The 25,502-nt window shown below is 39.0% G+C and overlaps 2 protein-coding genes across 2 annotated transcripts in view; both read left to right on the top strand.

Moving 5' to 3' along the window:
* Positions 1–7,220, top strand: part of panx2 (pannexin 2) — a 29,064-nt gene extending 21,844 nt beyond the window's left edge. Inside the window, exon 6 of the mRNA XM_062036148.1 lies at positions 5,353–7,220. Within this exon, the coding sequence (XP_061892132.1) occupies positions 5,353–5,678 (326 nt within the window). The 3' untranslated portion in view covers positions 5,679–7,220. The remainder of the gene's footprint in view (positions 1–5,352) is intronic.
* A 455-nt stretch (positions 7,221–7,675) lies between these two features.
* Positions 7,676–25,499, top strand: trabd (TraB domain containing). The gene is made up of 10 exons (XM_062035348.1): positions 7,676–7,748; positions 8,194–8,237; positions 9,413–9,479; positions 12,884–13,050; positions 13,371–13,511; positions 13,793–13,903; positions 13,989–14,128; positions 17,794–17,966; positions 18,205–18,301; positions 21,663–25,499. The coding sequence occupies exons 2-10, from the start codon at positions 8,214–8,216 to the stop codon at positions 21,832–21,834; spliced, it is 1,092 nt and encodes a 363-aa protein (XP_061891332.1). The 5' UTR covers positions 7,676–7,748; positions 8,194–8,213; the 3' UTR covers positions 21,835–25,499.
* The last annotated feature ends 3 nt before the right edge of the window (positions 25,500–25,502 follow it).

The following is a 25,502-nucleotide window of genomic DNA, read 5'->3' as shown; positions in this document are numbered from 1 at the left end:
AATGGCTAGAACGACATGAAAAGACCCACCCCACTTTTCTTTGTGAGGACTATGAGGCATTCTAAATCTAAATGGGAATAAATTAACATCCTCGCAGTCGGCATCCTAATGACAGCAAACATTGTACAGTAAGTGACATTTTATTATGTTTGTTGGCTCTTATGAAGTCTGCAGTGAGTATTAATCAGTAATGTTGTCTAAAAAAAAGTGTTGTGATGAGTTTTTTTAATTAATGTGCTGCGTATGCTTAAAATGATCCAAATACATAAATATTAAATGTTATTATAAATATGCCTGTTACTACATTACATATACTGTATATACTTACAGCATGTTTATAAAACCTTAGTGGAGGTGTTTTGATGTTTTTGAAGGGCTTCATAGGCAGAATACAGCAGCTCCCATAGGCTCCATTGTAAGCTGACTTTTGATCTAATGTACTTAATATTAGAATGCATAAAAATTACATCCGTCATCATGTCTTTCATAAGGATTTTGAACGATAGGCAAAATTCACAAAAAAGTGCAGTTCCCCTTTAAATAAAAACTTAATTAGGTAGAAAAAAAAAGCATGCAAAATATGCTTTAAAAAAAGTTATTTTAACAAGTTGTTTTTATTTAAAGGCCTACTGAAATGAAATGTTTTTATTTCAACGGGGATAGCAGATCCATTCTATGTGTCATACTTGATCATTTCGGGATATTGCCATATTTTTGCTGAAAGGATTTAGTAGAGAACAACGACGATAAAGTTCGCAACTTTTTGTCGCTGATAAAAAAAAGCCTTGCCTATACCGGAATTAGCGTGACGTCACAGGAGGAAGGGCTGCTCACATTTTCCCATTGTTTACACCAACAGCGAGAGCGATTCGGACTGAGAAAGCGACGATTACCCCATTAATTTGAGCGAGGATGAAAGATTCGTGGATGAGGAACGTGAGAGTGAAGGACTAGAGTGCAGTGCAGGACGTATCTTTTTTCGCTCTGACCGCAACTTAGGTACAAGGGCTCATTGGATTCCACACTTTCTCCTTTTTCTATTGTGGATCACGGATTTGTATTTTAAAACCCCTCGGATACTATATCCTCTTGAAAATGAGAGTCGAGAACGCGAAATGGACATTCACAGTGACTTTTATCTCCACGACAATACATCGGCGAAACACTTTAGCTACGGGGCTAACGTGATAGCATCGGGCTCAAATGCAGATAGAAACAAAATAAATAAACTCCTGACTGGAAAGATAGACTGAAGATCAACAGTACTATTAAACCATGGACATGTAAATACACGGTAAATGCTTTCCGGCCTGTCGAAGCTTAACAATGCTGTTGCTAATGACGCCATTGAAGCTAACTTAGCAACGGGACCTCACAGAGCTATGCTAAAAACAATAGCTCTCCACCTACGCCAGCCAGCCCTCATCTGCTCATCAACACCCGTGCTCACCTGCGTTCCAGCGATCGACGGAGCGACAAAGGACTTCACCCGATCACCGATGCGGTCGGTGGCCCGGAGACGGAGGAAGTCAAGGTGAGGTCGGCGGCTAGCGCATCTGCTATCCATCTCAAAGTCCTCCTGGTTGTGTTGCTGTAGTCCGCCGCTAATACACCGATCACACCTACAGCTTTCTTCTTTGCAGTCTCCATTGTTCATTAAACAAATTGCAAAAGATTCACCAACACAGATGTCCAGAATACTGTGGAATTTTGGGATGAAAACAGAGCTTTTTTGTATTGGATCCAATGGGGTCCGAATACTTCCGTTCTCTCCGTGACGTCACGCGCATACGTCATCATATCTAGACGTTTTCAACCGGAAGTGTCGCGGGAAATTTAAAATTGCACTTTATAAGTTAACCCGGCCGTATTGGCATGTGTTGCAATGTTAAGATTTCATCATTGATATACAAACTATCAGACTGCGTGGTCGGTAGTAGTGGGTTTCAGTAGGCCTTTAATCTGTGATGTAGTGAAGCTACGGTATTTGACGCACAATCTGTATAGTGGTTTATATAGCAGATTTTTGTAAAGCTAGTCTAGGATCACGACTTACAAAGGTTGTGTAATTGACTGTTGGGCAATCAATCAATCAATATCCTTTATGTGACCAGGTAAAAACTCATTGAGATTAAAATCTCTTTTTTAGGAGTGAAAAGTTACAGAAATACAAATAACAACAAAAACAGCAGCAGCCACACATCACAGTTACAACCACAAATAAATGATTTGCAAATATTAACATAAAAACACGTGATACGTCAAAAAAATATAACATGTGCTTGCTGTTTAAGTAAAAACTATTTAAAAACTAGTACAATCCCCAATAGATACACCTCAAGGCATTCAATTGATCACGATTGGACTGTTTGGTTTGTCTTAGAAGACGTTCGATTGAATGCCCTGAGACAAACCAAACAGTCCAGTTGCAATCGATTGAATGCCCTGAGATGACAATGACCTGGATGAATGAGAATATTCAGACCAACAGAAACAGTTTCTCGATCCTTTAAAATGGCCTGAGATTCCCCTAAAGAGATCAGCTCAGGCAATCACAGATTTTTTTGCAAGTCATTCCATGGCCAGGGAGCAGCAAATCTAAAAGCTTTTTTCCCAGGAGTTGTGTTGGCTCTAGGAACAAACATGCTAAGATCAATTTAAGTGGACCCCGACTTAAACAAGTTGAAAAACTTATTCGGGTGTTACCATTAGGTGGTCAATTGTACGGAATATGTACTTCACTGTGCAACCTACTAATAAAAGTCTCAATCAATCAATCAATCAAAGGATGTCATGTGACCTTAAGCTGTAGTGACTGGAGTCTCTATACATACAAGAACACACATAAAAGGGGTGCCAGACCAAGAAGTGATTTAGATGGACAGTTTGCCATTGCGTACAAAGTGAAATGTTGGACAAGGTTGCCACAGCCAGTATTAAAACATAAGGCGCAGTGATATACAGTATTTACAGTTTTTGCAAATAAGTGTTGGGTGCATTCATAAAAAGCAAGTTTCCATAATCTAGCAAAGGCATGAAAGTGGTCATAATCAAGCGTTTTCTAACTTGTAGGGAAAAACAGGACTTTTTTCTAAAAAAAAACAAAAAAAACAATGTAATTTTAAGTTCATCCACAAGTTTTTTATGTGAGATTTAATGGACAAGTTCTCATCAATAACAATCTCCAAGCACTTAAACAACATGACCATTTCGAGTTCAACCCTATGAGCAGTTGATATTTTTGGAATGTTCAATGGCGGTTGTTGGTCATTGAAGAATAACATTACCTTAGATCTCTCTGCATTTAGCACTGGTCTCAGCTGAGTCAGCTGGGACTGAACAACATCAAATTCAGACTGCCGGGGCTCAAAGGTTTGCGCTGCTGCGGGGGATGAACAATATAAAACTGCGTCATCTGCATAAAAATGGAATGCAGCATCCGACACATTATCACAGAGATTATTAACATATATGGAAAACAACAATTGACCTAATAAGGAACCTTGAGGTACACCCAGCAAATTGGACGCATTGGGTCTGTCCAACCACTTTACAGCATGCTGAGATAGACCAATCCTATGCAGTCTGTTTGCCAGAATTATGTGGTCGACCGCATCAAAGGCTTTTGACAGGTCGATAAATAGAGCTGCATAATATTGTTTGCAATCCAATGCCTTAATAATGTCATTCGCAACTTTGGTAGCAGCGGTTATGGGCTATGTCTCTTTCTAAAACCTGATTGATGTTGAGGAAGCAGACCATAAGTGTCTAAGATTTCTTTAAGTTGCTCCTTAACAATTGTTTGAAGAACTTTAGCTATGGTGCATAACTTGGAAATGGGTCTATAGTTGTTAACAGCTGTGGGATTACCTTCTTTCAACTAAGCTAACACAAAGGCCGATTTCCATATGTTAGGAATCTCATTACTGAACAAGGAAAGATGAAAAAATATGCGTACGAGGTTCTGCAATAAAATCAACGGCTTACTTTAAATAGAAGGGCTCAAGTTTGTCAGGACATGCAGATTTACCAGGATCCGCCAGTATTAAGGCTTCCTTGAGGAGTAAAACTAAATGTACTGTATGAGCCACAGAAGTGTGAAGAGATGGTGACATGCAAACCTTCTGAACATTCGGCTGATTTGGATGTGGAGATAAGTAGTCAAATAAAGACCCTGAAGAAATAAAATGTTCATTAAAACAATTAAGTATGGCTGATTTGTCAGTTAGACTACATGAGTCTTTCACAATACTAGTTGGCATCTCATTTGTGGTTTTACTTCCATAAGAAGTTTTTATGACTTTCCAAAATTTTCTTGGGATCATTTAAGCTACCGATGGTTTGCGCAAGATAAAACTCAGAGCTTGACCTATTGACAAAAGAAGTAAAGCGATCTCTGAGCTGCCTAAAAAACACCCAGATAGCCCCTTATTTGGTATTTCTTGCCTTGGCCCACGCATCATCCCTTTCTTTCAGCAGACTGGACAGGTTAGGAGAAAAAAACAAGGATTATTTTTACCTTTCACTCTGAATTTACACAGAGGAGCATGTTTGTTTATAATATTGATACATCATGCATCATGAAAATATTTCCAGGTCAACTCAACATCACTGAAAATAATGATCCTGGACAAATCAAAGAGCCATAAGTCATGATGAAAAACTTGCTCACAAAAATGCTTACAATCACATTTGATTATAATTTGCAACTTTGTCCTTGATCATTAAGACATTGTTTTAAATCTGCTGGCCAATTTGGTACCTTCATGTGAGTCATGAGTGTTCCTTGTTGCTCAGTTGATATTCAAAGTCAATCAACGTTTATTTATATAGCCCTTAATCACAAGTGTCTCAAAGGGCTGCACAAGCCACAACGACATCCTCGGCTCAGATACCACATAAGGGCAAGAAAAAACTCAACCCAATGGGATTACAATGAGAAACCTTGGAGGGGACCGCAGATGTGGGGACCCCGCCCCTGGGCGACCGGTGCAATGGACGTCGAGTGGATCTAGATCCTAGTGTGAGAGTCCAGTCCATAGTGGGGCCAGCCAGAGATCGTCTTGGGTGGAGACAAGTCAGCCACGCAGAGATGTCCTCAACTGATGCACAGATGAGTGGTCCATTCCGCGTCCCAACTTTGAACAGCTAGCGCGTCATCTGTGGTCACCTAATCTGTGCCCCCCCTCTCCTTCGTGAAGAGGGGGCAGGGGAGAAAAGAGACAGCAGATCAACAAGTCTAAAATGGGGGTCTATTTAAAGGCTAGAGTATACAAATGAGTTTTAAGATGGGACTTAAATGCTTCGACTGAGGTAGCATCTCTAACTGTTATTTCATGCTTGTTTTTCCAGAGACTAAAGTTTGCTCTCCAGAATCGACTGCTGCTGCCTTTTCTACGTTGACCCTGCCCACCAGCACATTTGTAAATGGCGGTAGCCCAAACCCACCCTCCAGTGAGGACCTCCTCAGTCCCAAACCCTCTCCTCCTCTTCCTCCAAGGGAGCCTATTACGGAGGCTGAGAATCTTGGGTCTCAGCCACCGACTCTCACCAAAGCCCCTACACACCAGCTGCTGAGTATTCACCATACACTCTTTGAGGAAGAAGAGGATGAGAAAAAACGTAGAGACAGGCTAGCAGGGCGACCCGGGGAACTCATAGCTGCAGGGGAATGTTAAAGCAAAATATGCACAATTTCCTCCTTGAATGGTTTCTACTCACCACAGTTCTGTGTTCACAAGCACCTGTACTATCATGAAGTCACACTAGGAAAGCAGTGATTAGAATTAAAATGGACTATTAATGTGATCAAAGAGAAGCATGATAATGTTGGCCAGAGTATCAACATCGGAAATTATGTCATATTCATATCTCAGGATGACTGTGACCAACTCATTGCCCTCTAAAGAAACCAGCAGTGATCAAATTCAACAGGGTGCTGCAGAGCAAGGGTCAAACAGTTACTGATGAATGGTGATAAGAGTGAACTTTCTTCAAACACTTCTAAACACATATCTGACTGTATGTGTCTTTAAAAAAAAAAAAAGGTGAAATACATATAACGATGTGTCCCTTTATTACAGTAGAGAGGTAGTTCACGCAAAACAGTCGTTGAGATCTGCACAAGTAATATGCAAAAGATCACAATATAGTTGTGGCAATAATGTTTGCGCTTACCACATCGTACTGTACTGTATGTCACAGTAGGCTACATACATGCATAGGCAGTGTATATGATGATGTGTTTGTGAATTGTTTAAGCTATACAAATGTATCATGGCTTTGTTATTGCTCTTTCTTCACAAATAAGGATTCAGAGATTGATGCAACTTTTTTCGCGCACCATTATGGTAGGTCATTTTGTATTGCAGGAAGAGAATAAGTGTCAACTTCACAACAAAATATTGTATAAGAAGGTTTGAGGGCAAAGGTAAGTTTTCGGTTTTTTCTGATGCAACATCTTGGAATTCACTAGACGTTGAGTTTCAAGTGACCTAAATGGCATTACTAGGATGGTTAATGTACATTAGATGACATTTAAAAGGACTCATACAATATGAAGTGAAAAAAGGGAAAGTAGTGGGAAGCAGCAAATATTTTTGATGGTTACCTAACCTAAATGTGTCTGTGTAAATCAGCCTCACAACATTCACCAAATCATCAAAATCATGGAAGAATGAATAGAGGGTTTGATTTGTTGTTTGTATTTTCAGGTACTGTTCCGTAGGGCTACAATAGCACTTTACACTATAGTGAGTAAGCAAATGGATAGGGAGTTCTGAATCAACAATTTATTGTGTGTAGAGTGTTTTTCATATCTTGGCTCGTCAATGAATGAATTCATTACCCCCTTAGATTTGCAATTAAGCCTGATTGATAATACATTGTCATTATCTTGTATAATACCTCAAAAAGCACTTTAAAAAGGCTTGTTGCACGAGTAAGACACCAAGTTTTTTTGGGGAAAAAAACAGTTTCTGCAGATGTGATCATAAATAGAGTGTAGATTGTAACATGTTAGACTGAACACAAATTAAAATGATTTTCTTGAGAAAATGCTTGTTGTGTCGATCAATGACTACATTACCCATGATGCTTTGCACACGGCAAGACTTGGCTCGTCAATGAATGAATTAATTCCCCCTTAGATTTGAAATTAAACCTGATTGATAATAAATTGTCATTATCTTGTCAAATACATCAAAAATCACTTCAAAAAGGCTTGTTGCACGAGTAAGACACCAAGTTTTTTTGGGGGGAAAACAGTTTTTGCAGACATGATCATAAATAGAGTGTATATTGTATGTTAGACTGAATTAACACAAATTAAAATGATTTTCTTGAGAAAATGCTTGTTGTATCGATCAATGACTACATTACCCACGATGCTTTGTACACGGCAAGACTTGGCTCGTCAATTAATGAATTCATTTTCCCCTTACATTTGAAATTAAACCTGATTGATAATAAATTGTCATTATCTTGTCAAATACATCAAAAATCACTTCAAACAGGCTTGTTGCACGAGTAAGACACCAAGTTTTTTGGGGGGAAAAAACAGTTTCTGCAGACGTGATCATAAATAGAGTGTAGATTGTAACATGTTAGTTAGAATGACAACAAATTAAAATGATTTTCTTGAGAAAATGCTTGTTGCGTCAGTCAATGACTACATTACCCATGGTGCTTTGCGCACGGCAGGACGAGAAGTGCTAAGGTAGTAGCGAGAAGCAGGCTCGGTTTGTCCAGTAAGTAAATCTTTTTTGACAAGTGTTTTTAACCATTACTGTATTATTATGACGTTGTTTTGTAAGACAAAAGACTTAACACGTTTTTGCTCAAATATAGCTGGTGTTAGCAGGTCATCACCCTGCTACCCTAACCGAGTAAACGTTGGGTGTTTAGCTAGCCAACTACTGTAGTTCCTTAAGACAGGTCGGCGTTTCTTTACACATATCTGGGTAGTGTTCATCTTATTCGTCGACGTGGTGTGACTGACATGATTGTTGTAAATAAGCCCTTATCGCTTTTAAGTGACATGGCATAAACCGCAGTCCATGGAAGTCTGTTAGCCGTGTGTACACACGCCACTGCCAATATGCTAAAGCGACGTCAGCAGTCAGCCCAGACCCGCACCGTCATCTGCCTTTACACTTTGTCAACACATGTCTCCCTTTTCTTCTCTTGGCACAGCCAGCTTGAAGAGACTTGACATGGACCAAGACAACAATTCAGAGGTTAGTGTATTGTAACGACCTGCTGAGGTTTATGATGTGTTCTTGAGTGAGTAATAGTCAGAATTCCCATTGTTGTGAACGCTTCCTCCTCCTTCTTCGACAATCACCTTACAGGCGTGGTACGTTCATAACAATGGGAATTCTGAATATTACTCACTCAAGAACTCAACATCAACCTCAGCATGTCGTTACAGTATGTTGTGTGTTTCTGTTTCTGTTTTGACAGCTGTGGCAACAGTATCTGTTTTGATGTCTGAGTTTAAACCCAACTGCTAACAAGCACTAATTGTCAAACTAGAAATACTTTTTTGATTGATTGATTGACTGATTGAAACTTTTATTAGTAGATTGCACAGTACAGTACATGTTCCGTACAATTGACCACTAAATGGTAACACCCGAATAAGTTTTTCAACTTGTTTAAGTCGGGGTCCACGTTAATCAATTCATGGTACAAATATATACTATCAGCATAATACATTCTTCACACAAGTTAATCATCAGAGTATATACATTGAATTATTTACATTATTTACAATCCGGGGGGTGGGATGTGGAGGGGGTTGGGGCGTTAGGTTGGGTTGCTAACAGCATATTTCAGTCATCAACAATTATATCATCAGATTACCGTATTTTTCGGACTATAAATCGCAGTTTTTTTTCATAGTTTGGCCGGGGGTGCGACTTATACTCAGGAGCGACTTATGTGTGAAATTATTAACACATTACCGAAAAATATCAAATAATATTATTTAGCTCATTCACGCAAGAGACTAGACGTATAAGATTTCATGGGATTTAGCGATTAGGAGTGACAGATTGTTTGGTAAACATATAGCATGTTCTATATATTATAGTTATTTGAATGACTCTTACCATAATATGTTACATTAACATACCAGGCACGTTCTCAGTTGGTTATTTATGCGTCATATAACGTACACTTATTCAGCCTGTTGTTCACTATTCTTTATTTATTTTAAATTGCCTTTCAAATGTCTATTCTTGGTGTTGGGTTTTATCAAATAAATTTCCCCAAAAAATGCGACTTATACTCCAGTGCGACTTATGTTTTTTTTCCTTCTTTATTATGCATTTTCGGTGCGACTTATACTCCGAAAAATACGGTATATCACTTGGTATAGTTATCTCTAGATTTTCACTTTTTGTCACAGGATGAATCTCTGGGACCAGCAGATGACTCCTCAGAAGATGCACCGCCGTGCCTTCCTCCAGGACTTGGTAAGATTAACTTTGTAACCTCTCAAACAAAGGTATTTTCACCAGTGCTGACTGATCGTTGTTGAGGAAAAAATATTCTGTTTGGTCGTTTGTAATTAAGGCCATGTCTACACGAACACAGATACTTACGCCACTGTTTTTCAACCTTTTTTGAGCCAAGGCGCATTTTTTTCATTGAAAACATTCCGAGGCACACCACCAGCAGAAAACATAAAAAAATTAAACTCAGCAGCCGATATTGACAATAAAAAGTTGTTCTTGCAATTGTTGGATATGAATTCAAACCATAACCAACCATGCATCACTATAACTCTTGTCTCAAAGTAGGTGTGCTGTCACGACCTGTCACATCACGCCGTAACTTATTTTGAAGTTTTTGGGGTTTTCCTGTGTTGTGTAGTGTTTTAGTTCTTGTCTTGCGCTCCTTATTTTGGTGGCTTTTACTGTTTTGTTGGTATTTTCCTGTAGCAGTTTCATGTCTTCCTTGCACGCTATTCCCCGCACCCGCTTTGTTTTCGCAATCAAGACTATTTAAGTTGTGCGGACGCTATCTTTCTTTGTGGGGACATTTTTGATTGTCATGTCATGTACGTATGTACTTTGTGGACGCCGTCTGCTCCACACGCTGTAAGTCTTTGCTGTCGTCCAGCATTCAGTTTTTGTTTACTTTGCAGCCAGTTCAGTTTTAGTTTAATTTTGCATAAACATCCCTAAGCGTCAATGGCTTTTCTTAGCGGCACTCGCCTTTTGTTTATTTTTGGTTTAAGCGCTAGATACTTTTTTACCTGCACGCTGCCTCCCGGTGTCGTCTGCATATTGTGATCACGACAAACCTCTACAAAGCAATTAGCTACCTGCTGCCACCTACTGATATGGAAGAGTATTACACGGTTACGCTGCCGAGCTCTCGACAGTGCAGACACTCAACAACGGCACATTTGCGTATTATCATTTTATATATAATTTTTAACCCTATTAGGTGAAACTACATAATTTTCCACAGCACACCAGACTGTATCTCACGGCACACTAGTGTGCCGCGGCACAGTGGTTGAAAAACACTGACTTACGCCATGTCCACACGAACACGGATACTTAATAAACGTATGCTTATCTCTACGTTTAGGCCTCTTGTCCATACGCAAACGCATACTTTTGTCGCAGACTGGCCAAAGTGTAGAGTTCTAAAACTCTCCACTCAGCGTATGCGTGTACACGGCACAAACAGAGACGTGTACTCCTCTGATGATGTCACGGTGGTGCGCTGTCATATTCAAAGTTTAACAATGCTGCCTTTTAAACATATTTTAATAGGATTTACTGTATGTGAAAACGTTAATATGCTTCTATTTTTACTCAACATTACCGTATTCTTCGGACTATAAGGCGCACTTAAAATCCTTTCATTTTCACAAAACTCGACAGTGCGCCTTATAACCCGGTGCGACTAATGTACGGAATAATTTTGGTTGTGCTTACCGACCTTGAAGCTATTTAATTTGGTACATGGTGAAATGATAACTTTGACCAGTAGATGGCAGTCACAAATAAGAGATATGTGTAGACTGCAATATGATGGCAGTCACACATAAGAGGTACATGTAGACTGCAATATGATGGCAGTCACACATAAGAGATACGTGTAGACTGAATATGACTCAAGTAAACAACACAAAATGTTATATGTTCCATTGGAAAATACCGAACATTACACACGGTGGTCAAAAATCTATCAAAATGTTTTAGTACGACTTTGGTAAGCTATGAAGCCGCACCGCTTGATGGATTGTACTGTGCTTCAACATTATTGTTTATTATTGTTTTGAACTCATTCTGAGCTTTATATTTTATTTTGGAAACCTTGTCTACCTTGAATGCAATGCTACACTACAAACATTTCCAACCACAATTATGAGCAATAAATTAGTTAACTGTAAACATTACATTAATGAATACAGAATTTGGTTTGGTTAAGGTTATTTATGTAAAGTTACAGACTCATATTAACAGCTATATGATTCAACATGTCAGAAAATGATTAGGATGCAGCAAAGCCTATTTAAATTCCAGGGCTGGACGATTATGGCAAAAATAATCAGAGTATTTTGGTTGAAATTGAAATTACGCTCTTCTTCATTAATTTAAAAGCAAGAGTATTTATTCTACCATCAAAACTCAACTTTATAATACAATTTAACAAAAACAACAGGATATAAATTAATAACCAATAAACAAGAAAAATTGTCATAATAATAAAAACAACAAAAAATTAAAATAACACCAGCTACAGGAGAAAACATCAGTTTTTCCATAAAACAACTCTGTTTTTTACTTTTTACGGTAAAGTGTGTGCTTATTAAAATGTTTGTTAATTAAATGCAGATATCCTCACGTTAGTTGGTGTGATGCATCTTTGGGCAATTTTGACCAGCATTTTAAGTCAAAGCATAACTTTTGTAACTTTAAGCACATTATGTTTGTGTAAGGTACTTTTTGAAACATTTATGTTGTTAGCGCAGTCTGACCGGATGTGGTGCACAGCGCTGTTATTGGAAAGGGCGGAAGTATGGAAGCTGTTCTGAGCTTGACGTGTGGAGATGGATTGAGTTTGATGGGGGGAAAAAAACGAGCCTCTCAAGTTGCGACTGCTGTCAGAAACAAATTGGATGTGTTGTGGTGGATGTATGGATTGTTCTTGCTTGCTTTAGCTTTGGAGTTTAGCCGGTGTTTCAAGTGGCCGTCTTGACATTGTTTAGTTTTAAGTCGGGGCGGTTGAGTGTTTTTGGGATGATTGAGCAGTACCATTGAAATTACTTTCCCAAACAAATGTTCTTTCTCCTCACAAAGGCAGCATTTTAGTCACATTCATGTCAATTGCCGTGATAGTCTACGTTTAACAGCAAGTTCATTTTTATTGGCCAATGTGTGATTTTGCCACGTTCATATGCATTATTTGTTTGTTGAAATTATTGATTAGGCATACTACCGCTGCATCAAATAAAAAGCAGCAATCCTGATAAGATCCCACACTTCTTGTGGACTTAGTTTTTTTTACACTCATATGCTTACTCATCTGTTTCACTGTTACAAGCTCAGGGATTTGCATGCACATTCTACGGCCTATGAATCGTTTTTTCGATGACATTTTTATAATCGTGAGAAGCTGAAATCAAGATTAAATTGTATCTATTGTCCAGCTCTTTAATTTTACCACTTATTCCACAACACAACAGTTTTGATAGATCAAATACATCTGGTATGATTTAGACATTGAAACACCATATTGACTTTTGAAGTGATTGTGAGAGGACCTTCAAGCTTTGTGTTACTCTTGGTAAAAGTGATTGTGAGAGCACCTTCAAGCTTTGTGTTACTCTTGGTAACTGTCTGTTATCTTTGTCTAGCCAACAGTGAAGCAATGGAGCTGCTATGGCAGTATCGAGCCCAGCGTCGGCAGTCATCACCTGAGCTACCAGAGACAGTGACCCGTCTTGAATCCCCTGATGGCAGTCTGCTGTACCTAGTGGGCACTGCCCACTTTAGTGACAGCAGCAAAAGGGATGTGGCCAGGGTAAACCCATTTGTTATTAAAACATTTTTATTAATACGATTAGTTCAGTGTGAGTGTGCGCCATCGGCCTGCAATTTAAAGGAGGACAGATAGTCATGTGGCGAATGTCCTTTATGTGGCAAGATAATACATGCAGATATTGAGAGGGCTTTGTTATTTTGAAATTGCAGGAATCTTGTCGATAATTTCGAGTGTTGTGCTGATTTTTGTCTATCAGGCATTGAGGTGTTTGCCATCTTTGTTTTGGTCTGCTTTTCCTTTGTCAGGGCACATTTTCATCCCCTTTTCACATTCTGTATGTCTTCCCCTCCGTCCTGCAGACAATCCGGGCTGTCCAGCCAGATGTGGTAGTGGTGGAGTTGTGCCAGTACAGAGTGTCCATGTTGAAGATGGATGAGAATACATTGCTGAGGGAAGCCAAAGAAATTAACCTGGAAAAGGTCCAGCAGGCCGTCAAGCAGGTGAGACTTTTAATGACGAGAAAGAGCAAACCATACAGTACATAATGTAGCCATGTTTATGCCAAACTGTACGGTTTAGGTTTTTGCAGGGATAGGGCTAAATACACAGTACTTTCCGAATTGAGCAATACAGAATAATCAATTCACTGCTTCGTTCGAAAAAAAGAGTAAAGGTGTATTGTATACTCAAAAAAGGCCAATTTGCACAGATGCAGCAGTGTTGTATAACTTAGGCACTGAAGAAGGCATACATGTTCAACTTGGTTCTTTCTGTTTGTCAGAATGGGTTGATGTCTGGCCTGATGCAGATACTTCTGCTGAAAGTTTCTGCTCACATCACTGAGCAGCTCGGCATGGCTCCTGGAGGGGAGTTCAGGGAAGCCTTCAAAGAGGTAAAACATTGTCACAATTTCACCCCACAACCTTTATCACTTTTTTTCCTCTTGCTTTATTAATTTGATGTCTGTCTGCACACAGGCTGGGCGTGTGCCATTCTGTAAGTTTCATCTAGGAGACAGACCCATCCCTGTGACGTTCAAAAGAGCCATCGCTGCACTCAGCTGGTGGCAAAAGGTCCGTCTGGCTTGGGGTCTTTGCTTCCTTTCAGACCCAATCAGGTACAATAACACACTTTTGGAGTTGCATCACCAGAAAGGGACACATTTATAAAGACTACAAATCTCATTCAGATGAGACGTCAAATTTATAAGTTCTCTGAAAACCTATTTGGTTCTGGGTGAAAGAAAACTGTGTGCACCAGAAAAAGTAATATTTATCCACCTACTTAAAAGGGCTCTACTATGCAAAACAAACTTTTATTACCTATTTGTACCGGTTTGTGTATTTGGGATCTGCAAAAGCCTCGGAAATTGGAAATCAAACCGTGGAGGCATTGCTGAGATGTTTATAAAACAATCTTGCCTTCCTTCATACTTCCTCCAAACAGTCCGTTTGGAATTTGCTCTGACTTATTATCCATATATGTAAACATTTAACCAAACATTCTTGCGTGAGTCAGCCAGCAAAATAAAGAAAGATTTACCTAAAAAATACTTTTAATTGCATCAGTCTAATGCGTTTGGCAATGGACCAGTTAGTATTATAATCCGTTACTAAGTTTGCGATGTAGCTCGTAGCGTAGCTTACTGGCTCAAGCCTCTATTGTTTACAGGTGGTCAAAGCAGCAGTGCAGTAAAAAGTATTAACGTGATAAAAAATAGAAAAGCATCTTATTGTCAGTATATACATGTGTATACCAACAATATAACAACTCTCAGACACTTTGTGCCTGCTTCTCAATTTTAATTTTAATTTATTTTGAGAGGCAGGCAAAAAGTGGCTTAAAGATAGGTGTTTACTGCAAAATCTATGCAATATTTTGACTAAAGAACCCTTATTTCATGTTATATAGACCAAAATTAGGTGTTTTAAAAATAGAATGAAAAATCATAATATGACCCATTTAAAGGGGAACTGCCCTTTTTTAAAATTTTGCCTATCGTTCACAATCATTGTGAAAGACCTGACAACGGGCAGATGTTTGTTTTTAATGCATTCTAAATATTAAATAAACGTAAATAAAAGTCAGCTTACAGCAGAGCCAATGGGAGCTCCATTAGTCCACCCATAAAATTTGACAAATAACCATTCAAAAAGCGCCAACAATATTCAATTTAAATTTCATGATTTGAATATTAACCAAGTCTTTGTTGTTGTATTCTTATTATAAGCACCAACGCACACAAACTATTTATAGCTCAAGCTTGTGTGCCTATGTTTACATAATTTAGTGGTCTGCTACTTCATTGCTTCCCTGCTACCTGTAAGTTTATTGTAGATCATAAATCATGCCACTCACCTGAAAAGTAGATTGCTGAGAATAAAATCCGACAAGTTGGGACTCTTTGAAAGCCATTTCAGGATCTGGAACTGACGAGGACGACACTAAAAGCGCATGACCCCCGCCCCCTGTTAACCCCACCCCGTTTCTTCGCAATAATTATGACACATTTTTCATCTAAATGGGAATATACTGTATAAACATCCCAGTTGTCGGCATACTAATGACTGCAGACAAGTAAGTGATGTTTTATTATGTTTGTTGGCTCTCAAAGTCTGCAGTGAGCAGAAATCAGGGATGAAGGAAAAAAAAGCAAATTATTTTTTTTAAAATGCGCCACGTATGCTTAAAATGATCAAAATATGTAAATATTAAAGGCCTACTGAAACCCACTACTACCGACCACGCAGTCTGATAGTTAAGATTTCATCATTGATATATAAACATTGCAACACATGCCAATATGGCCGGGTTAACTTATAAAGTGCAATTTTAAATTTCCCGCAAAACTTCTGCTTGAAAACGTCTATGTATGATGACGTTTGCGCGTGACGTCAATCGTTGAAACGGAAGTATTCTGACACATTGAATCCAATACAAAAAGCTCGGTTTTCATCGCAAAATTCCACAGTATTCTGGACATCTGTGTTGGTGAATCTTTTGCAATTTGTTTAATGAACAATGAAGACTGCAAAGAAGAAAGCTGTAGGTGGGATCGGTGTATTAGCGGCGGACTACAGCAACACAACCAGGAGGACTTTGACTTGGATAGCAGACGCGCTATCCGACGCTAGCCGCCGACCGCATTGATGATCGGGTGAAGTCCTTCGTCGCTCCGTCGATCGCTGGAACGCAGGTGAGCACGGGTGTTGATGAGCAGATGAGGGCTGGCTGGCGTTGGTGGATAGCTAATGTTTTTAGCATAGCTCTGTAAGGTCCCGTTGCTAAGTTAGCTTCAATGGCGTCGTTAGCAACAGCATTGTTAAGCTTCGACAGGCTGGAAAGCAATAACCGTGTAGTTACATGTCCACGGTTTAATAGTATTGTTGATTTTCTGTCTATCCTTCCAGTCAGGTGTTTATTTCTTTTGTTTCTATCTGCAGTTAAGCCCGATGCTATCATGTTAGCTCCGTAGCTAAAGTGCTTTGCCGATGTATTGTCGTGGAGATAAAAGTCACTGTGAATGTCCATTTCGCATTCTCGACTCTCATTTTCAAGAGGATATAGTATCCGAGGTGGTTTAAAATACAAATCCGTGATCCACAATAGAAAAAGGAGAGAGTGTGGAATCCAATGAGCCAGCTTGTACCTAAGTTACGGTCAGAGCGAAAAAAGATGCGTCCTGCACTGCACTCTAGTCCTTCACTCTCACGTTCCTCATCCACGAATCTTTCATCCTGGCTCAAATTAATGGGGTAATCGTCGCTTTCTCGGTCCGAATCGCTCTCGCTGCTGGTGTAAACAATGGGGAAATGTGAGGAGCCTTTCAACCTGTGACGTCACGCTACTTCCGGTACAGGCAAGGCTTTTTTTATCAGCGACCAAAAGTTGCGAACTTTATCGTCGATGTTCTCTACTAAATCCTTTCAGCAAAAATATGGCAATATCACGAAATGATCAAGTATAACACATAGAATGGATCTGCTATCCCCGTTTAAATAAAAAAAAAAAATGTCAGTAGGCCTTTAAATGTTATTATAAATGTGTCTGTTACTACATTACCTATATACTTACATAATGTGTATATAAAACCCTAAAGGAGGTGTTTGGAGTGTTTTTTAGGGGCTCTATAGGCAGAACTGAACAGGTCCCATGGGCTCCATTGTAAGCGGACTTTTGATCAAATGTATTTAATATTTAGAATGCATTAAAAAAAATCCATCCGTCGTCATAGTGATTATGAACGATAGGCAAAATTCCAAAAAAAGTGCAGTTCCCCTTTAATAATATAATAAAATAGTAAGTCCATCCATCCATCCTTTTTCTACCGCTTGTCCCTTTTGGGGTCGATTATTTAAAAGTCATCTACTCACAGCTAATGCTGTCAAGGATTACTGTGACCATCAAAACTAAACCAATTATAACCAAATGTATTTACAGCAAATTAATATTTGTCTTCCGCTTCCAATCTGCAACTGGTGTTTAGTACACAGCAAGGAGCTCCAATTCAGTGTATTCAAAATAATTGTTACTGTTTGAAGCCTAATTGTTCTTCTAACTTTTGCAGCTTTCTATAGTAGTTTTGTCAAGTCAAGTCAGGAGTAAACCTTGAACCAACAAAAAGAAACAGTGACTGTGAAGATTATATCAGGCCTTCTGTATCTTCTAGTTCCTCTTTTTATGTCACATACACTATAACCGCAACAGTTCAGTACAACAAAACAATAACATGTGCATATTACCCTGAGCTCTTAGTATGCTGCACTTTATGCCATGTTTCAGCAAAGAGGATGTTGAGAAGTGCAAACAGAAGGACCTGCTGGAACAGACCATGTCAGAGATGATCGGTGAGTTCCCAGCTCTTCACCAGACTATTGTGGCCGAGAGAGACATCTACCTCACGCACACATTGCGCCAGGCTACACGCTGTGTTGAGGCTCCCCCTAATGCCCAGAGTAAGTATCGAACTACAAAGCATTTATGTAGCAGTTTTGTTTTTTCTACATAGTCCATGTGGTCTGATTTCATTAGCTTTTTTTTTTCATTATGGTAAAGTTTAATCAATTATATTCATTTTTTTATACAGAATGTGTGAATTTTTTTTGCATGTAAGAAAAATAACCTTCATTTTTGGTCAAACGTAATCATTTGTGTGTTTTTTTAATTTTTATTTTATGATATGCACTTTTGCAGAAGTGCCTGCTGTTGTAGTTGGAGTTGTTGGAATGGGTCATGTGCCTGGCATTGAAAGAAACTGGGATAACCATCTCAACGTTAGTGAGATTATGAGGTACAGTATATTTAACATCATATACGATCACAGTGGTACCTTGGTTTTGGTTTGTAATCCATTCCAAAAGGTCAGATGAGTTTTCCCATAAGAAATAATGCAAATCCATCCGTCCATCCATTTTCTACCGCTTGTCCCTTTTGGGGTCGCGGGGGGTGATGGAGCCTATCTCATCTGCATTCGGGCAGAAGGCGGCGTACACCCTGGACAAGTCGCCACCTCATCGCAGGGCCAACACAGATAGACAGACAACATTCACACTCACATTCACACACTAGGGCCAGTTTAGTGTTGCCAATCAACTTATCCCCAGGTGCATGTTTTTGGATAATGCAAATCCAATTAATCTATTCCAGACACCCAAAAATATTAACAGAAAACACATTATATACGGCCATGAGCAGAGAGAGGGCAAGGGAGTGGAATGAATAGCCACACAGAGCTGTTTCATTCTACTTTAGGTGTGTACGAAAGTTATTGTTTGTATATTATGAATTATGAAGTCACACCAATAAATCTAATAACATTAAAAATAGCTCTGAAAACCGAAAAAAATAATAATTCTGTAACGAGGTAGGATTTTCCACACTGTGCTGTTAGAGTGTACAAATCAAGCACTCCTCTTCCTCGTTGGCAGTCCTAAACCCTAACTTTACAGTGTAAACAAACATGGCATCGGTTTGGCGGGACTTCTTTACTCCGTGAAAGGAAATCACCCCAGTGCCACCCAAACTGAATGCCCTGCAAACAATAAGCAAGGAAAGAAAACAATTCTGGCTTTGACAAATCAAACCTCATACCACTAACCACTCCAAAACGCAGCCAGCATCCAAGACCGAGACCCCATGAAGACGCCCTTAACCAGCAAAGAAACCTGTTGTAGGTTCCCACCGCCTCTGTGCCTGAAAAGTGCAAAAAGGCCGCCAGAGACGACCCTAGCACCAAAGATATCTGCAATTATCTCGTGGAAATGAAGTGATGGTGCTGAACAGAGCTTGCAAACAAAGCTAGCCTCGGCAAAGCCGCTCTCCTTCATTTGAGTTCCGCTGCCAATATATGTCCAAGCAAGCAAACTGTCAATCACGAATGCCAAGACCAGACAGAAAATCACCCAGACACACTAGATTGCTTCCCTCAGCTGCAAGACGCCACTGCGAGCAGCCCAGAGATAAAACAGTACAGCCAAATCAGTGATATGAGTAACGCCACACACTACACCCGCTCGTCTCGCAATGTTAAAGCGCTTTGAGTACCTTGAAGGTAGAAAAACACTGTAAGTATAATCCATTTACCACTTATGCGCATGGCATGACATGCACAAAAATCATCGGACTGCCACAATGCATTACGGCTGATCGTTTCAAGGCAGCAAACATTTTCTAGCATCAAACAACTATTCCCTCAACCACGACCATTATCGCTTGCCTGCGACAGGAAGGCAACAAGCCAAATATTAGTCTGTTAACATTGTTCCAAAGTATGGATTTTGTGTTAAATTTATACACAAAAGTAAACATTAACATGTGCTAAGGCAGTAATATATGATAAAACGAGGCGGCGGCTGAAGAAGAACTTATCCTCTTTATCACAGTAAAAAAAAACTGTCAGGTCAACAGCTGATTTTACTACTTCCAGCGCCGACGTAAGTTAACCATGTGACTTGAATCCATGATGTGACATAGGATGAACAAATGTAGTACAGTACTAAGACTATAGTGGCCATAAACCGTTAGCTTCTAAAGCAGTGGTGCCCAAAGTGTGGCACAGGGGCCATCTGTGGTCCGTGACTCCTTTGTCATTGATCCTAGGTATCTTACAAAAACAAGAAGTACAATGAGAAAAAGCCAAAATGTTGACATCATCCAATAATAACAACACAAAACTGAGTCTTTAAAAAAAAAAAAAAACACAAAAAAAAATGAATATGTTACATACATATGAATAGGAGTATATATACTGTATATGTATTTATATATTTTATTAAATTAGGGCTGTCAAGTGATTATTTTTTAAATCAGATTAATTACACTCTAAACCTGTGATTAATTTATGGGAAATTTGCTTGCATAAATAAAATTTGCTGAAGAAAATACCCCAATATTTGGGTACAAATGCAATTTAGTAGACAGAATGTCACACTGAACTGCAAGTCATTGATATACTCAAAACTTGGTGAATATAAGTATAGTAAAAATGAAGTGCATATTTTGAAAGACTTTGCAGTTCGCAATAATCTTGCAAACAAGGTACAGTTACTAATCTATAATGTAGTAAACACACTCATAAACAACTTAATATAGTGCACCATTTACTCTTCTTTAGTTCAAACAGTTGTTGAAACAAATAAGTTTATTTATCTTTTTCAGATGACAATGCCGATCTCTTTTTTTTTTGGTACAATGTGACCCCAGCTCGTTGTGATTACTTACAGGTTTCCAACATTCTCCAGGAAGCAAAATACATTTACATTCACTCTGTAGTTGCAAGTTGATGCTCTTGTTTGTGTAGTACAGTTAGTTTATCCTTACTGTTATTGTACCTTATCAAGGTATTGTACGATAGATCAGCTGTGGCGATACAAACGATTCTGCAGATGTTAGATGTCCTGCATGCGTTGGCTGTCCGTTTAGCAAAGGCATATGTTTATCTTATATGCTACTTTTGTTGACAACATTGAATCACTAAACTTTGCCAGCGTAGCGTTCTCCTCTGCTTCTTGTCGATGTAACTAGCATGTTGCTGTTGGCGCAGCAGCCGTCACTGCTCGCTGAAGACTGACTGCTACTTGCTTTCACCTCAGATTCTCCGAGACACAAAAAAGTCTCCAATATCCCCGGGAAAAGTCATTAGATGTGTGCGTTCGTGCGTACATCCATTTGCAATACACATACAGGCCCGACTCTCTTTTTGTATTGTAACCCCCCCTGCAACCTGCTTTATCTGGGAACCTTTACACTACAATCCTTTTTGCCACTCACAAATACGCAGTGCACATGAATGTCTTATCAGTGCAGGGCACGGAGACAGACACAGAGTTGTTCATATTTTTGTGTGTGTTCTACAAACAATGAACCACCACACACAAATAAAACTGATTAAAGGTTTCCTTGGCTGGAGTCTCTCTGTAGTCTCTTAACCCTAAAAGAAGTACTATCCATTTTTAGAGGCCATTTCAAGTTTGCATACTTAATTGCTCAAAATAGTTTGCGGGCAAACAGACCAGTTTGTTGGACGCAATTTTTTGTTTTAAGAAAACCGATAATAGAGACTATTTTGGAATTTGTTTTTTTCAAAAACCAAGGTACTGCTGTTTAGCATAATCTGTCAATAATAATTGTATTTTTCCTGTTTCCTTCTGCAGTGTTGCACCCCCCTCCCAGTTTGGCTGGGTTTTGCATGTGGTTGTTAAAGGCGTCATGATGGGAATGCTGGGATATGTATGCTACCGTGCCGGAGGGAGTTTAGTTAGAGCCATGCTGTCTTCGTCCGCTGTCCGATCAGTTGTGGACAATCTGCGTCCATTCCCAGCTTGACCTCACTGGTGAACTGAAAGCCATCATTGGCACAGTTGATTCATGAAAACAGTACATTTTTTACCAATGGCCTTAAAAGAGGAGGTGCAGCTCGACGATGGGTTAATCAGCCCACAAGGACCTCTAGGCGGAGATCTCCACATCTCACTGTGGTGCACCTATGGACATGGTAGGGCCATACTGCCAAAGAAACTTAAACAGTACTGTTTTCCTATTTAGTGAAAAGCCTGTATTTTTTTAAGGTTTAAAAAAAATACCATTAATAATTTATGAATACTTCAACTCCTATTACATAGCCTATTAGGTATATTATTTTACAGTTTAATATCACATCAATCAAAGAATCCTCTTGTACTAATTGCCCTGGAAAGACTTTCACTGATATCCCCGCTTTCCTTCCTCAATTATTGTGCCAGTTTTTGATAATTGGCCAGCACTTTATTAAGTAGTTGTGCAATGTGCGCAAAGGTGGAGGGAAGGAAATACAAATATAACGTACAAACCCCGTTTCCATATGAGTTGGGAAATTGTGTTAGATGTAAATATAAACGGAATACAATGGTTTGCAAATCCTTTTCAACCCATATTCAATTGAATGCACTACAAAAACAAGATATTTGATGTTCAAACTCATAAACTTTTTTTTTTTTTGCAAATAATTGACTTATACAATTTCATGGCTGCAACACGTGCCAAAGTAGTTGGGAAAGGGCATGTTCACCACTGTGTTACATGGCCTTTCCTTTTAACAACACTCAGTAAACGTTTGGGAACTGAGGAGACACATTTTTTAAGCTTCTCTTGATGTACAGCTTAAGTTGTTCAACAGTCTCCGTTGTGGTATTTTAGGCTTCATAATGCGCCACACATTTTCAATGGGAGACAGGTCTGGACTACAGGCAGGCCAGTCTAGTACCCGCACTCTTTTACTATGAAGCCACGTTGATGTAACACGTGGCTTGGCATTGTCTTGCTGAAATGAGCAGGGGCGTCCATGGTAACGTTGCTTGGATGGCAACATATGTGGCTCCAAAACCTGTATGTACCTTTCAGCATTAATGGCGCCTTCACAGATGTGTAAGTTACCCATGTCTTGGGCACTAATAGACCCTCATACGATCACATATGCTGGCTTTTCAACTTTGCGCCTACAACAATCTGGATGTTTCTTTTCCTCTTTGGTCCGGAGGACACGACGTCCACTGTTTCCAAAAACAATTTGAAATGTGGACTCGTCAGACCACAGAACACTTTTCCACTTTGTATCAGTCCATCTTAGATGAGCTCAGGCCCAGCGAAGCCGACGGCATTTCTGGGTGTTGTTGATAAACGGTTTTCGCCTTGCATAGGAGAGTTTTAACTTGCAAGCGACCAACTGTAGTTACTGACAGTGGGTTTCTGAAGTGTTCCTGAGCCCATGTGGTGATATCCTTTACACACTGATGTTGCTTGTTGAGGCAGTACAGCCTTTGGGATCGAAGGTCACGGGCTTAGTGATTTCTCCAGATTCTCTGAACCCTTTGATGATATTACGGACCGTAGATGGTGAAATCCCTACATTCCTTGCAATAGCTGGTTGAGAAAGGTTTTTCTTAAACTGTTCAACAATTTGCTCACGCATTTGTTGACAAAGTGGTGACCCTCGCCCCATCCTTGTTTGTGAATGACTGACCATTTCATGGAATCTACTTTTATACCCAATCATGGCACCTACCTCTTCCCAATTTGCCCGTTCACCTGTGGGATGTTCCAAATAAGTGTTTGATGAGCATTCCTCAACTTTATCAGTATTTATTGCCACCTTTCCCAACTTCTTTGTTACGTGTTGCTGGCATCAAATTCTAAGGTTGATGATTATTTGCAAAAAAAAAAAATGTTTATCAGTTTGAACATCAAATATGTTGTCTTTGTAGCATATTCAACTGAATATGGGTTGAAAATGATTTGCAAATCATTGTATTCCGTTTATATTTTCATCTAACACAATTTCCCAACACATATGGAAACGAGGTTTGTAAAATAGAAATTACTATTATGCATATACGTAATATATTTTTGGTACAGCAAGTTATGCGATGAAATGATTTACAAATATTGAAATACCTGTAATTAAAAATGCATACACATGAAGACTGAAACACGACTGGCATAACAAAAAAGTGTTACACATGTTCACAGTCTTGCCTATGTCAAAAACCAAGTGCCTGTCTGTGCAGCTGCAAGGGTATATGCATCCATCTTTATGTTACTAAATGGTCAATGCATATTTGTGAAATTATAAAGTAATTTGAAATCATTATTTTAAACAAAGCATGTGATTTAACATGTTATATATTGACCTCAATCTAAACAATATAGTGCCCTTTGTACATTTAATTCAGACCCTTTGCAGGGAAGGCTCATTATCCTCAGGGTTTGTGATGCATAATTATAGTGATAATCATTAATGTCATCACAAACCCACAGGATTTGAGTGTAGCTAAATAAAAGGCACCAAGTGTTTGGCATTGAACACATCAGGTCTCAATCTCTGGTTAAGGTTAATTCCTAACGGTTTTTTTTTTGTAAAGAAAGTTATCTTTAAAGGTTCACAATACTACATCATCTGACCTACAATTCACCAGCTCTTTGTACTGTAGCCATATAAGCCCTTCCAGCTGTATTTGTCTTCAAATGCAAAATGTAATTTTCACTTTTCAGGGGACTACTAATTAGGAAAAACGTATCTTACTTTGGCTGCTTTAAATGACCATTTTCAATTGGTCTAATGCAGATCTATTTAACTAAATTGTTATAGGGCTACCTTTCCACAAAGGTAAGGACTTACGTCTTCACTATTATTTTGAAAACTATCATCCTCTGCAGTGGACATTTTGTTTGTAGTATGTTTCTTCTATCAGTTACAAGTTTTTGAAGAAAATAAACCTCCATGTGAAATACAAATTGATGCTGGGCGTAGAAGATTAAAATGTCAAAGCAAGAATCTGCAAATGTGTTTACATTGGTTCAAGTTCCGAGTCTATACCACAGGAACTCTCTGTTTTTTAGGAATTTGCTGCAAAAATGGGCGTTTTCCAAGTTTTGAAATGAACTGGGGGACCATTATGGTGTTGTTCCCGAGCTGGATTTGGCCAGTTGAATGGTCTGGATCTAAGGGGGTGAGGAAGCCTTTAACTCTGCTGTCTCTGCTGCAACTCTGCTAATTTCATTGCTCCATTGTTTTTTTTTATAATGCAGCAGTATTAAAAAGTCTTAACAAGATAATTTAATGGTTTCACAACGTTGATTGATGTATACTTTTAATTTGCACCAACAAAAATTCAGTGACAGTGTCTGCTCTTTGTAAAAGCGTCACATAACCTTAGAATGTGTGCGTTCACAAAAACGACATACGGTACTTGCTTTCCAACTGGTTTTGGTTGCACAGCATGAGTACGACGTTTTTTTGCTGAACCTTATTTATTTTCTGTATTTTGTTTACCATTCCACGTAGCATTTTCATGGCTATCACTGCAAAGCCAACATTAAATCTGAACCCAATGTACTGTATGAACCAATCAAAAATGAGATGATTAAATACAGGTATAATGTCTATGTGCCTTGAAAATATACAGTACTGAATCAACCTTGTTTTTTTTCCGTCGGTGCGTTTCTGACCGGACGAAAAA

Source organism: Entelurus aequoreus, linkage group LG24 (assembly GCF_033978785.1).
Source record: "Entelurus aequoreus isolate RoL-2023_Sb linkage group LG24, RoL_Eaeq_v1.1, whole genome shotgun sequence".
Classification (NCBI taxonomy): domain Eukaryota; kingdom Metazoa; phylum Chordata; class Actinopteri; order Syngnathiformes; family Syngnathidae; genus Entelurus; species Entelurus aequoreus.
Note: the sequence above shows the minus strand (reverse complement) of the source record. Positions and strands in the feature narration are given on the sequence as shown.